General features: G+C 47.5%; 1 protein-coding gene across 5 annotated transcripts in view; it reads left to right on the forward strand.

Annotated features, from left to right (window-relative positions):
- The window catches only part of LOC119458265 (uncharacterized), a 112333-nt gene extending 107271 nt beyond the window's left edge, over positions 1 to 5062 (forward strand). For all 5 annotated transcript variants that reach the window (XM_049670956.1, XM_049670959.1, XM_049670958.1 and 2 more), the window contains exons 8-9: positions 2187 to 2279; positions 4781 to 5062. In XM_049670956.1, coding sequence (XP_049526913.1) covers positions 2187 to 2279; positions 4781 to 4845 — 158 coding nt within the window. In that variant the 3' untranslated portion in view covers positions 4846 to 5062. The remainder of the gene's footprint in view (positions 1 to 2186; positions 2280 to 4780) is intronic.
- Positions 5063 to 14334: the final 9272 nt, after the last annotated feature.

Raw genomic sequence — 14334 nt, forward strand, 5'->3', positions numbered from 1 at the left:
GGTTATAGTGAGCAGGTTGTTACCATATAAAAGCCATTTCGTTTGATATGCATGTTGGTAGGTTAAGAGAGCGCAGCTTGTGTGCGATGGTGGTGGCGTTGAGTAAGTCACTAGTATAACCTAATGACGTGACTCAATAATATTGATCATGTAGTTACACTCTCGGAACCAGGAAGGTAGAAAGATGGGCGAGTTGGAAAGGGTGCATACTTATTGATCAGCGCAAAATTGCTGAAGACACAGAGGTAGAAGGACACAGGATGAGCGCTGTCTAACGTTAATTTCAAACCATTTCGTTTGATATGCGTGAAGGAGCATAGGAGTGCGTGCTAAGGTGCAAGCTTAGTGATCCATCGCGAGTCACTTCGCAATTATGTCATGTGGAGCTTAAATGGCAAGCAAGTTTTTATCTTGAAAATCAATTTGATTGATATGCACATCGACCGAGAAAGAAATCGCATGTCACGATATAACCCAAGTCGCGCAATGTGCGTCATGATGGTGACTCACTTATTTGAGTCACTCTTATTACTGAGTAACGTGTCTCGTAAAGAATCAAATGAGTGATATACTCGACGGTCAAGGCAATTTGCCAACACCCTTTGCAGATCTCGATCCGTGTAAACCAGTGGCAGACACTGGTTTCATCGATAATGGCATTAATGTTTGGCATTGGAAACGGTATTATTAACGGTGTTTGGCGGCTTAGAATTCTATAATTGGTACAAAATCGGAAAATACCATCGTCGTTAGGGGAGATGGTTTTAGGTAAAGCAAACAGTGAAACTGATGGCCTGATGATTTCGGCGTCCAACAATGCTTGCTATTCCTTTTTCAACAAGGCGAACTATCGGCATCCAAGCGACGAACTTCGCCCGTGATACTCTCGTTGCAGTGGGTATCAGGAACGCTGCTTCTATTATTTAAGCTATTTCGTACGCTAGATTGCGCCAAACCGCTACGCAAGCAGGAACGCTCAACAAAGATTCACCGATATGCCCTTCTGCAGAGTTGAAGCAGTTCCAATCCGGATCCGCCTACGGCGCAGACGGCGTCCTGCAAGGCTGAAAATCTCTACTTCTCTGCTTCCGAATGCGTCACTTCAAACTATCGAAACAGCGCGAGAAATCTTAGCGCAATAGACTGGCTTTAGCAAATGAACCAAGAAGCTATGAACCAAGAAGCCTCGCGGAAAGCCGTTAAAATTTTGAACGACGAGGGCACAAGTCATCGTGGCAGTTCGATGGCTCTGAACATTGTTCTGCGTTTACGATGTGTGGCATACAATCTAGGCGAATTCCAGCAAGAGCATGTGCTATACAAGGTTAAACGTCGTATTTTATATAGGAGAGGGAAAGAGAGGAAAGTCGCTTGCGGGCGCTGGTCTAGCAAAAGCTATATATAGAGAGGCCCACGAAGGGCAGGTCGCCTCCTGGCCTCACACATTCATTGCTTCTATTTCGGCTACTACTAAACCCTTTTTAAGAATTCTTGTGATAATACGCTCCCTGCACGACCGCTTTACAAATTCCAATGTAGAACAAAAATTTCTGACGGGGCCCTGGTGAGAGGTCCAATAAATAAAGGAAGCGTTTTCCATGGGGCTCCCTGGCAGTTGGGGTCCAGGGCCTCAGCCCCCTTAGCCCATAGGTTAATATGACCCTGGCTGGAGCATGCTGCGGATTATTCGCAAGCAAGATCGGCTATCCATAGTTTCCTTTTGCGTAATTTCCTTGTCGTGTAGGCCTATTGGGGCAAGCAAATTAAGAGTAGTAACGGGTTGGGAACGTTACTAAATAAAGAAAAGCAGTCACAGCTTTTCTGCAAACTAACTTGAAGAGTACATAGCTAAGCGCGTAAGAGATCCATATTAACCTAGCGTAATGTTTGCAGCAAAATTACACCGTCAAAGTGCCACTAACGCGTAAAGTGACTAATTAATTATGTTTAACGCTCCATGGAGGAACGCAGACTCTATGGCAGACACCATAGTGCAGTGCGCTTGAGTATTTTTTACCATTTGACGTTCAATAACGTGTAGTCGTTGTTCGCTACTTCTGCTGTCAATCTGCGGCGGCTAGGAATCAAACCTCCGACCTCATGTTGGGCGGGTGACTAACGCACGAATTACCGTGTGGCTAGTATTGCGAGATATAAACGCAAACGATTTCACCTTGTTCTTTCAGTATTCGACTTATTACCGTACGGAATGGACGGTTTTCCAGTTCTGCACGCCGACCAGGACTGCATCATTCTATCGAGGCTGCCACCACTAGGAAGTAAGCAAAATTATGGCGTAAGCGCAGTGGAGAGAGTCATGTTCCGAGAAAGAACCGCACATATATCTAGCACGCTAAGTCAATTCTCATGTGAGGTTATTTCTCATGATCCTTCTCATATGTGGTGTTTGTGTGACTCCTTCAGCTGGGTGGTTGTCTTTCTCTGTGCTGTTTCATTTAATTACACTGCTGTCATAGTTTACATCAACCAAATGGGCTATGTCCATGTCTTACTGTCGCGAAATGCTGCTCATGTGCTCTAGACTGTACGTAGCGGCATCGACATTAGTTTCACATACGACGGTCATCGGTTGAAAACTGGTGATTGTGTTCGTGCAAACGCTGCGAGGGAGGTGCCGAGTTAACCTCGCCTTATCGGCTGGCTGACTTGAACCACAGCTCTCTGAAAGAAAAAAATCCGAGGACACCTAAACACTTCTTATGAGTTGTGAATGCGAAAGCATTAACGTCCTATTGAATGTCTGAGCGGTTGGTCCTTAGAGTTCCTACGGTCCTACGGTCCTACGCGCTCGCGGGCAAGCGAGCGCGTTGAGACGCTTGCGCGGTTTGATTTGGCCCTATACCGAGGCGCAGTTATAACGTAGGCGACAGCTTGGGCGGACAAGGAACGCGCGGATAACACAGGCTTCCGAGAGCGAGAGTGATTTAACATCGCGGCGATGTCCTCAGCCAATACCACCTAGATTAGCTAAAGTTATCCAAGTAGTGTTGACTCTCACCCCCCCCCCCCCCCCACGCAACACCTGGCGCGCTACAACGGCAACAGGTGTTGGCTTTCGCCCGCTCTACTCCGTCGAGGCGTGCTCATTATGTGCCCTCGCAGGCAATGGGAATTTAGGGGCTGTTTCGTTGCTGCAGACGGGGGACGCCGGCATTTTCTCTCAGTAGGGCCATTTGACGCGTTCGCATAAAACGCAAAAGCAATGAAGAGAGCTTCTCACATTTTAAAGCCCATGGAAAAATCAAGCGTCGGTTTTCGCACAGCAATCATTTGTTAGAACACCTCTCGAGAGACATAACATTCTAGCAAGTGCATTTTACAAGTGCACAGGCTGTTGGTGACACATTGAGAGTCAATGTGAATAGGAGAGCTGCGGACATAAGAAATAGCGCGATAATCGTCATGAGCTCTATAAGTAAACGAAGTTCAAAAATTTACTTCCTAATAGCTTACTAACGTAACATTACATTCGTGAAATTAAAGCAGATCAGTGCTCGGATGCAAAATGCTGCATTCAAGCCAAGTACAATGAACTCATTTTTACAGGGACCATTGGCAATCTGCGCAGCAGCGCTCAAGAGTTTTGTGATTGGTTGATTTCTGACAAGGTGGATGACGTAACCGGCGGGGTCATCGTAGAGCAGCGACATTATCTACTTGGGCCGGCCTAGTTAATTTCGTATCGCTTACGATGGAGTACGTTATACTCTATATGAGCCAAAGACTGAACTTAGAAGGTTTCTAGGAATTCTAATGACCCATCAAGGTCCAAATACCGGAAAAAAACATTCGCCAGATGCTTAAAACTACTTACTTGTGAGAATGCAAAAGCATTATAATCCCTTTGGTGAAATTATTTTTTTTTCGCGCGTTTCTTTGACCGCGCACGCTCTCACCAGCGTACCAACCGCGCCTCGGTAAGGCCAAATAAAAGTGCGCCAAGCGTCTCAACGCGCTCGCTTGCCGGTGATGAGTTCATATAACTCAATGTACTACCCAGCCGCTGCGCGGTCACGTGCCCAATGACGCACGCGCTTGGCACACCTTTAGTCAGCCAGAATCGTGCAGCCGCCGTGATGTAGGGAAAGCATGCTCGTCTCGAGCCCTGGAGGCCCGGGTCCGATTCCCACCCAGACCAAAATTTACCAAATGTTCTTTTCAAAGCCATTGATTTACTTTGTTTATAGGAACCTCACTGAGAAATTTGGCGTCAATCTGAGCATTTTTGACTGTGTTTCTTATTCTTTGCGCCTCGGCCATTTTTGGTACGATCGCTCGGTGGTGACGCCGACGACGCCGGATTTTCGCTTAACGGGGCGTTTAATCCTTTCGCATTAAAAAAAAAAAACACTTTTAAATTTGTGACGTCGCACGGACGTACACGTACTCGAGTTACAGCCCGATTCAATATTCAGGAAATGGGACTTCGACCTTCATTTCTTTATTTATAATCAACGTACAATCATGAAATCTGCGAGCATAGGAATGAGAAAGATTGCTTCACCAGTCTAAACTAATTTTGTGCTTCTCTTTAGCGTCTCTTTAAAGTCCCCTCAACCACAAGCTTCTTGATCAGCTGAATGTAGCTTCCGTTCCGCATGCACGCGTTAATTGCCAAGTATACATTAGCGTTTTGGCTATGCGGCTGAGCTGCGTAGTGGACCGCTAACATGTGCAGCTGCAAGACCCTGTGTTGCTCTTGACGCTTTAACGTGCATTTGTGTCGCCATTCATTCATCAGTTTCCTTCTTCGTTGCAGACAAAACGGAGTGCACGTACTGGGTTCGCAAAAGTGTTGTCAGAAAATCGCAACTGGCGATGTGACTTCATATTCGACGCCTTCTGCAAGTCACAAAAGATTGTAGTAGATAACATGAACTCTTGTTGATAAACGCACGAAAACCGCTGTGTAAAAAAATACTGACTTCTTCAGATCGTCCTGAAGTTTTAGATACTGGAGATTTCCTGCAATAGCAGTATTGCATTTATTTTTCTTGGAGACAACATAATAAATATTTGACTCAAGGATTTGCGCGAGGCATATAGGGAGTGCGTTGCCTCTATTTTCACGATTGTTCGTGTTTTCAGTGGAGTCAAGGATGTGACAGTACGCCCAACAAGATCGAGAACTGAATTCAACGACATGCCAGGGAATTATAGGATACAAACCTTGCTTTATATAATGCATGCAATATCACCAACGTTTTCTCTGGCTGACTGAAACATGCGTTATTGAAATCGTGTTCTTCTTTGGCGACTTAACATGAATTTGGCGTACGTAAGGTATGTGATATCTATCTGCCCTTTCGAAAAAAGACGGGTCATTTCGCGCTTCCAGAGCCATTTTATCGAGTCACAAACTGTATCAAGGTGTAGGTCTCAGGGATACACGAAGCGAAAGTGAGTCGTAGAGCGGGCAAAATAAAAAGTATGAGCGTTACTAGCCCCAATATAGTCGAAAATTCACCACATTGCACCATAGACCACACAATCTCAGGGATCAGCCCGCCTGGCCTCCTGGTAAAACAAAAACAAAAAAGAAGAAGAAAAAGGGAGAAGAAAGAAAGGCGTATTAACCAATGTCGACGCGAAGGAAGGCAAAGTCGACATACATGCGCGTGAAAAAAAAAAACAAGGCGCATGATAAAACTCAAGTTGAATAAAAGAAATATGGGGTCCGTAGAAAATGAATGGTCTCACAATGAAACGAAGAAAATTGTGCAATTAATCCAAAACTATCATGAAAATATGCATTATAGCATCATTGCATCATCTTTAATGCTCGCACTTTCGTAAATATAACTGGATTTTTCAAAGGAGAAGTCTGAATACCAACCAAAAACAAAAACTTAAAATCGTTTCTAATTGGGGAAAATTCCCCGTGGGGTAGCCGAAACGTTAGCAACGACTTTAAATCCTTTTTTTGCTTGGTTTACAGAACCATACACTCAGAAAATTTATCTTACCGGCCACAAGGGTTTCCGTCACACTACTCGGCTTCATATAAATACATATACCATGTACGTCGACATTGTCTTCTTTCGCATCGACTTTGGTCGAGACGCGTTTCTTTTTTCTTCTTTTATCCCTTTAATTTTCAGCACATAATCTTGCGCTTTGTACCTCGATCTATCGTTAGCTTATTAAAACAACTGATTGGCGCAGGCGCATCTTAGTACTCCGCGGGATGTACAGCCGTGAGCAAAAGTATACGGACCAGGGATTGCGCGATAAAGCCGCTTTTTTCAACTGCCTGCGAATGCAACTTGAAATTGAGGACTGTATCTAAACTTGGCATTGCGAACTTTCCAGTGCGCTCGTCAACTTAAGTTTATGCATGTTAATTAAGAAGAAATTCAGTTTTTTTTTTCGGCGGACCGGTGGTCCGTACACTTTTGCTCACGGGTGTACGTAAACAATTGCCGCAGAACCCACCTCACGACGTCTGTCGACGGTAATGCGTTTAGCATTGAATCTATATATAGCGACACAGCGTATTGCCGCCGTCGAAACGTGCTATACGTGAGGCCGTATACTGCAGCGAGACTCCTCTTTCGCGCTTCTTTCTGGACACGCCGCGCCATCTAGTGGCACTGCCGGGAAGTCCACGCGTGGCCTCCGAGACTAGAAGCGTGGCACGCCGGGTGCCTGCCAAAGCCGTGGATTGTTCCCTCGCTTGCCGCACACCCAGTGGAACAGACTCAGGCCAATTTGACGAGAGGTTCATTGAAGAACGACACATGCCCAGTGCATGCATTGCGCAGCTCGCTAAAGTGTTGGCGTGAGAGGCGTTCACTGAAAAGCTTCACTTACCCAGTGCATTTGTCATGCCGGCTAATGTGTCGGGTCGACTGTCCTTTCGGAAACCGTGTGACGCGGGTTCGATTCCGTTAAGTATCGGAGAAATTTAAGGGATCCTTTTTTTTGTCATTGTAGACCGGCACATTCCCAGTGGCACCTACCTAGTTACCCCAAGTTGCAGCCAAAGGCGTTCATTGACGAGCGGCACACACGTATACTGGCACATAGGCTCGATCATTGAAGAAATACGGAGACCGAGAGGCACGTACCCAGTACTCCATGTCGGCGTCAAAGAGATTCTTCGAACAGCGATACGTACCGAGTCGTGCACCTACTGTGGCCCATGCCGGCGTGAAAGAGGCCCGTTGAAGAGAGGCACATATGTACACACTGACGCATGCTCAGTGACCCACGTTGGTCCGACGGTTAGCTTCGGGCCTTATTCCCTTGGCACCGCAGCCCGACGCGCTACATATTCGACCACGGACCACCCAGTAACCCAGGTAGGCGGGAAAACGGTTAGATAGATAGATAGATAGATAGATAGATAGATAGATAGATAGATAGATAGATAGATAGATAGATAGATAGATAGATAGATAGATAGATAGATAGATAGATAGATAGATACATACATACATACATACATACATACATACATACATACATACATACATACATACATACATACATACATACATACATACATACATACATACATACATACATACATACATACATACATACATACATACATACATACATACATAGGCTTAAATAGATATGGACACAAAATCTGAAAATTTTACGAAAATGCTGAAAATGAATCCTCAGTGTGTGATTACACCGAAAAGAAGTAGTCACTTAGCTCATTTTTGAGCCGATTGCTTTATTTTTTGCGTTTTTGTGAGCGCGCGCCTCCCCGCCCGACCACGGGAGCTGGAAGGCGTGACGTCACGACACCCTCGTCGGATAGCCAGCCGGCCGGCCGCGGTCATTCGAAGCGCGCCGACGACGCCATCGCGAGCATGGATTCGAGTTCTGGTGCCTCTACTAGCGATGAGTGCACGTCTGAAGACGAGGACCATTCCAACTTGGCAAGAAATATTACCGCTTACGGTTACGAGCCTTCCGCTGCAAGCGACGAAGAAGAGCAGGCGGCCGTGGAAGTGCCGGTCAGGTTTTCGCGAACCGTACGCGAAGATTTCGCTCTGCACCAGACACTTGTGCAAGAGTTATTTGTCATTTCATCTGTAAACTTGCTTTTTCAAGAGCGCACGCAGGTGAGGCAGCTGCGGGGTACTTCAGCACTGCGTGGATGACTGAATAGTAGTTTATGCCGTCGGCGTGAGCAATTGCTGTGAGGTATCAGTACCTCCGAGACTCTCACGTCCACTTCGCCAGCCGACCGACAGATGGCAGCACCTGTCTGGCGTTCTCCCCAGTTTTTCCTGCTTTTAGCCTGTGGAGAAGCAGAGATGTGTGTGTGTCTGATCTCGTGAGCAGTGTTGCCAGGTCGGACGAGGCAGCGTAGCCCAAAGCTAGAGAAACTGTAGCCCAAATGTAGCCAAACAGAAAAATAAGCAAAAAATGTCGTTGCCAAATATCGCCATTTTTATTTGCAGTTTTATCTGTGTAAACATTTTCACATTCGACTACGGCAATCCTTTTTTTTTTTCTTTTTGCACAACCCGTCGCAACAAAATATCCGTGCCACCATGGCGGTCGACCCTTGACCTCAACAACAGCGACATTATGCTTGCACACCGAACACTCTTTGGTTGGCCACGGAAGCTCTCAAGTTCCAGCGAATCGCTGCAGAGGGCGAAATCAGCAGTGCTTTTATTTTATGGCAGATAGTACTAAGCGGTTATCTTTAGGTATTTGCAATAATATTAACTATACCAACTCTGCGTTTAGATGTCGTAAACGCAAAATAATGTTCAGCATCATCGACCTCTCAAGTGACCTCTGCCTAAAGCGTAGAACAAGTTCAGCTGTCCAGTGGTCTGCGACGGCGGTGTGCCCACGGCTTCTTTTTTTTATCCAAAACCAGTCTTTCGCGCTTTGATATCTCGCGTTATTTGTCTCATCGTCCTATCTTGTTTTCTAGTTGTTTTTAACGCGGCAGCGTTAAGGGCCTCGTGCCGCAGAAAATCCGGTGCCGGGGTCGGTGTCCGTGGCAGCGAAAACTCATCCCCAACCACCCCAACCGCACAGGCCCCCCGCGTGGCGCAAGGTGTTAGCGAAGAAAAATTGAATTTCTCCCAGTGAAATCCGTCAGAAAATGGTAAATTACGTAAATTACGACTTAACCATAACCTACAGACATGGTGGCGTCGGATTGTAATTTGAATGTACGAGAAAACATATTTATGTTACGAGGAAACACAAACACAAACCCCTTTTCCATAATTTCTACCATACCAACATCGGCGCGCTCGGGTAGGGTACTTGCGAAAATCATATCCAGATGGCGCTCGCATCTTTAGCAGGTCAACTTGGGAGAGAGAGAGAGAGAGAATAAACTTTAATCCAATGAGCACGCAAGCGTAAGTAGCTCTTCCGCTCTGCAGTGGGTGGTCCCCTCAGTGCAGGAGCCCAGCGGCCTTAGCTGCCCTTCTCGCTCGATTGACCAGGTTGAGCTGGTCCGTCAAGTCGGAGCTGAACAGCGCTGCCTCCCATTGCCGCGTGGTGGGGTGTGTTATGGGTGTGAGCTGTGGTGTGTTTGCGCAAGCCCATGCCATATGGTAACGCGTTGCACGTTGATCACAGTGTGGACATTTATAGGAATACAGCGCTAGGGTGTATGGCGTGGTAAAGACTCAAATGTGGATATGTGTTTGTTTGGAGTTTTCGCCATATTACGGCTTCCTCTCGCGTCAGATCATTATGCGGTGGGGGTAGTGTTCTTCGTGAAAGGCGATAGTGTTGTAGGATGTGAGTGTAGGTTAATGGTATGGGCTCTGGTTGTAACTGCTCGGCGCGGTCATCTCGCGGCTCCCGGTGTGAATGCATGCGCTCGGGCGGTAGGCGTGTGCCTGCTGATTGCCGCTTTAGGACTCATGCCCTGGAGTCCACACGATTTGTATGTATGGTGGCAGCTGATGCGCTCCATTCAGAATGCGATGTGCAGCCCTGGAAATTTTGGCCCTGCATGGAATAATTCTCCCCTCAGTGCTCTCTCGGTGGCGAATTAGCCACCTTTATTCATATCATGTGGGGCTGCCCCCGCCTACAAATCAACTCCAGGGTCCATCGCATCGATGAGACCGACTTCTACACCTGCATCACCAGCTCCGACCTTCGGAGCCAGCTACGGGCGATCCAGGGGGCCTGCGAGGTGGCAGGGGGTCTTGGACTCCCTGCCATTGGACAAATTGGGACTTAGCCGTGCTTAGCCTGCCTAATGCGTTTTGGACACGCGCGCTCGTCGGGGCAATACCAAACAACTATTAAAATATTAAAATATTGAAAAAAGGTCGTACAGACAGACAGACAGGCAGACAGAAGAACTTTATTTATCCTGGGGGGAGGGTGGACTAGCGACCCTCCTTAGGCGTCACCCACGCCGGGACCGGGAGTCCAAGACCCCTTGGGCGGCACGCGAAGCGACACGCGTGTCCTCGCGCCCGGGCGTGAGCCATTTCGTTGGGGTTGGAGATGCCATCGACGGCCCCAGCCAGGTGGGCGGGAAACCACACCAACTCGTGAGAGTACACTTTGCAGTGAGTCAGAATCATGGCGGCCTTTTCCGCGATGTGATTGGAGTCGAAAGCCCTTACGGAAGACATGGAGTCGGTGAAGATGGTGAAGGTATCTTCCATTGTCATAGCGAGCGAAATGGCTACTTGCTCAGCGATGCTGGAGGACTTGGTTTAACTGTGGCAGCATTCAATAGCCGCCTTTCTTTGTTAACTACCGTTACCGTGTATTTGTCTGCAGTCATTCTAGCGGCGTCTACAAATAATGCGCCATCGCCCCGGATGTCCAGCTTCTCTAGGATGGCCTTAGCCCTGGCTTTGCGTCTGCCCACATTGTGAATCGGGTGCATGTTTCTGGGTAGTTGATGAACTACGATAATTTCTCTAATTGCTTGTGGCAGTGGAGTTGCCCTTTCAAAGGTAAGAGGCGAGTTGATGCCTGCCTTTTCGAGAATCGTTTTGCCTACAGTGGTGTTAGAGAGTCTGGCGAGCTGTGCCATACGCTGAACTTCTATCAATTCGTCTATGGTGTTGTGAACACCCAGAAGATAGTAATTTAGCTGTGCTATAGTTCTCAAGGGGAGACCTCGCACCCACTAGACCGTTTTCCTGACGAGTACAAAAAGGTCGTAAAAAAAAGGTCGTAGGGCCTTCACATTTCAATATAAGACTCTTCTTATTGCCCTTGGAAAAACGCCTTCCCAGCAATGCATTTCAGTTTAAAAGAGAAGCCGACTTTAAGGGGATCGGTGTAAGCTTGGTCTTTGTAAGCTGGCTTTCCCACGTTCTGTGTTGCAGTGAAGCCTACTCAAAGAAAAATGCGATCTGAACGGGGATCGGATCGGTGATAACGCTATCGCGTTCCACTCTTAAAGGTGGAGCTTAAGCGTCCTCCAATTTATTTTTCAATTACGTGGGCCCGGGTTAGCTGGTGCATGCTCTATATAGTGTCCATTTACATCAACCTGGCCGCCATCTTAGGTCTCTAGCACGGCAAGAACATGCGTTAAAAAATGAGAGAAAACAGATGCTACTCAATGTCTGAATCGGCGTAAGCGAAGCTTTAGATTATTACTACGCAAAACGGCACACCAGTGTAAGAAGCGGGCAGTCGTTTACGCGGCGACGAGCATGTTCCGAACGTAACTCGCTCGAAATGGTAAAAGCCGCGACGGTGCATGAAGAGCAAAGGTAAGCCACAAATTGATAACAGTGGTAATCCTGTGAAAACTGGTCACTGTGAAAAAGCAAACTATGTTGATGTGCTAAAAATAATTGCTGGGGGTCTACGTGCCAAAACCACAATTATGATTGGGAGGCATGACGCAGTGGGGAACTCTGGATTAATTTTGACCATCTGGGGTTCTTTAACGTGCACCTAAATCTAAGTACACGGGTGTTCCTGCATCTCGTCTCGATCTAAATGCGGCCGCCGCGGCCGGGAATCAAACCCGTGTCTTCGAGCCAGCAGCGTGACGCCTCACCTACTAAGCTAACACGGCGGGTGATGTTCAAGTGACATGGTGCACTGATGTCATCGTGGCAAACATGTTTCGATTAGCACAATGAGTACCTGCATCTGTGACGTTACGGGCAAGCATAAGTAAAAGTACCAGGACCCACCTTTGAGCTCCGGGTCTTGCTCCCATTCTTGTTTATACTTTCTCGCATACTTGGCTCACTTCCCCCTGGTTCGATTCTCCTCTCCGAGGAGGATCCGATCTTAAGTCCAACCTATCGAAATGAATCTCGAATGTAAGCACGAACACAAATTCATCTCGCAGGAAAAGGAAAATAGCAGTAAAGCTTAGCGTGAGAAACGTGGAGCAGGTCGAAAGCCTGTGCCCCGCGCGTATTTCACCCAGAAGCCATGGCCGTGTACACATTGGAGCGTGTTTTCTCCCGTGCTTTCCCTCCTTCATGTCGGCGCCACGATTGCCCGACCGTATTTGGTTGCTCTCCCTTTCTGAGCATAGCCATATTAGTGCAGTGTACTGTGAAATGCCCTCTACTCCCAGGCTCATCCCGATGCCCGAGGATTGGGTGTCTGACGATGCAGCGTGGTGTAAGTTTAAGTGCAACAAAGATCAAAGCCACCGGCTCGGACAACGGCGCAGAGAGGGAGGGGGCATTTCGCGCACGCACACATGCACAACCGTGCTGCCGACTGAAACATAGCCTTCGAGATTTCTTTATACTCGGTCAGAGCCACCTCTGGAGCGTGGATTAGGGCGCCACTTATAGCCCAAACAAAGCCAAGTCGCAGATTTTCAGTAGCCCAAATATAGCCACATAGCCAACTCGTCCAAGCCGACGCCAAAAATTTGTTTTGTGTAGCCCAATTTGGCTATATATAGCCAAACCTGGCAACACTGTTCGTGAGTCGCGCTCGCTAGCCTTGTATTGTTTTACTATGCTTTGCCAACATTTTTAAAGACATTACTGCCTTCGTGCCCAGCCTCGGGCATCTCGCTCCAGCATCGACCTCACACTGCTCGAGAAGGCTGCAAGTGAACGAAAGCAGTACCGACATCTTTTCGCCTCCTCTTTTCAAACGTGCCGCCTCTTTTCAAACGTGCCTTGCGTTTTCGTGAGAAGACGTACCGATGGCACAGCGTCAGGCTTTAAGCATTGCCTTTTGAGCGGCATGCCGAGGCTTTTCAGACAGCCGGGCTGGTCACACAATCATCGTCGACGAAGTGGTCCGCGCAAATGAAGTCATTTTTTAGAGGTCTCCAGGCTGGGCGTGATGGCTGACAGGCAGGTATCCAAAGTTTACGCACCTTCTCGTCTCTGGGGAACGTGTGCGACGGCGTGTCACGAGCGACGATGCTGTTATAACAGCAATGTCCGGGCATTTCCTTCCGCCGCGACGAACGCGTCACTACCGAGCGACGACCGCGGGAAGGCGCATGTAAGACGCACCACCTGCGTGGAGTGCCGACGGGGATGTTTCGGACGGACCACTTGGACAGATCGCCGAAAGGGGTTAACAAACGCTACAAGGGACCGACACCCCCGGAAACACTGTGACGGCTGTGATCGACCTTGGCCGCGCGCGCGCACGCGGGTGGGTGTTATGACGTCAAATTGCAGCTTTGGCCTGCGGCCCCTTGGAGGCAAGGTGCAATAGAAAATCGCAAAAAAAAAAAGATGTTTCTCGTTTTTTTTTTTTTCGAAGGCAACTTGTTGTATTCGTCATTTTCAACAGTTGAACTTTTGTTCCGACGCAAAAAACCACCCGCCAACTTTTGTGTCCGTATCCCTTTAAAACACCTGAGGTAGATGTAGGCAAAGAATGCTAATCGCATCAATAAAATTGCACGGATCGCTTGAAATACGTGCACTGGAGGAATAAAAGAGCAAGTGCACCGTTCTTCAAGTTGTGCACCCAGGGCGAGGAACCGCGGCTTGCCGAGTGTATCAATGTGCGCACATTGCTGCTAACAGCGCAAGTTTAATATTAGGTATTCTAACTTAGAATATCTTGCAAGTTACTTTACTCTAAACATTTGTTTACCCCAAGTGGTGTCCACCTAGTTTATTGAATACTAACACGACACGCTGGGACGAAAACGATCGAAATCAGCACAAGTACACGACTGTGAAGACATTACTCAACGGGAAATGTATTAATGTCTGCATGATGCACGCGATATCTAGAATACTGCTAGAACAATTGTGTGTGACCAAAACAATGTGTTACAAGGAACTGTACTCACAAATCACAACAAAGCGCGTCTAAACAAGCACAGGCGGAAAACTCGCTGAAAAGCACCAACTTCGATTATAGATGAGTGCATTGCAA

This window comes from Dermacentor silvarum, chromosome 7, assembly GCF_013339745.2.
Source record: "Dermacentor silvarum isolate Dsil-2018 chromosome 7, BIME_Dsil_1.4, whole genome shotgun sequence".
NCBI lineage: Eukaryota > Metazoa > Arthropoda > Arachnida > Ixodida > Ixodidae > Dermacentor > Dermacentor silvarum.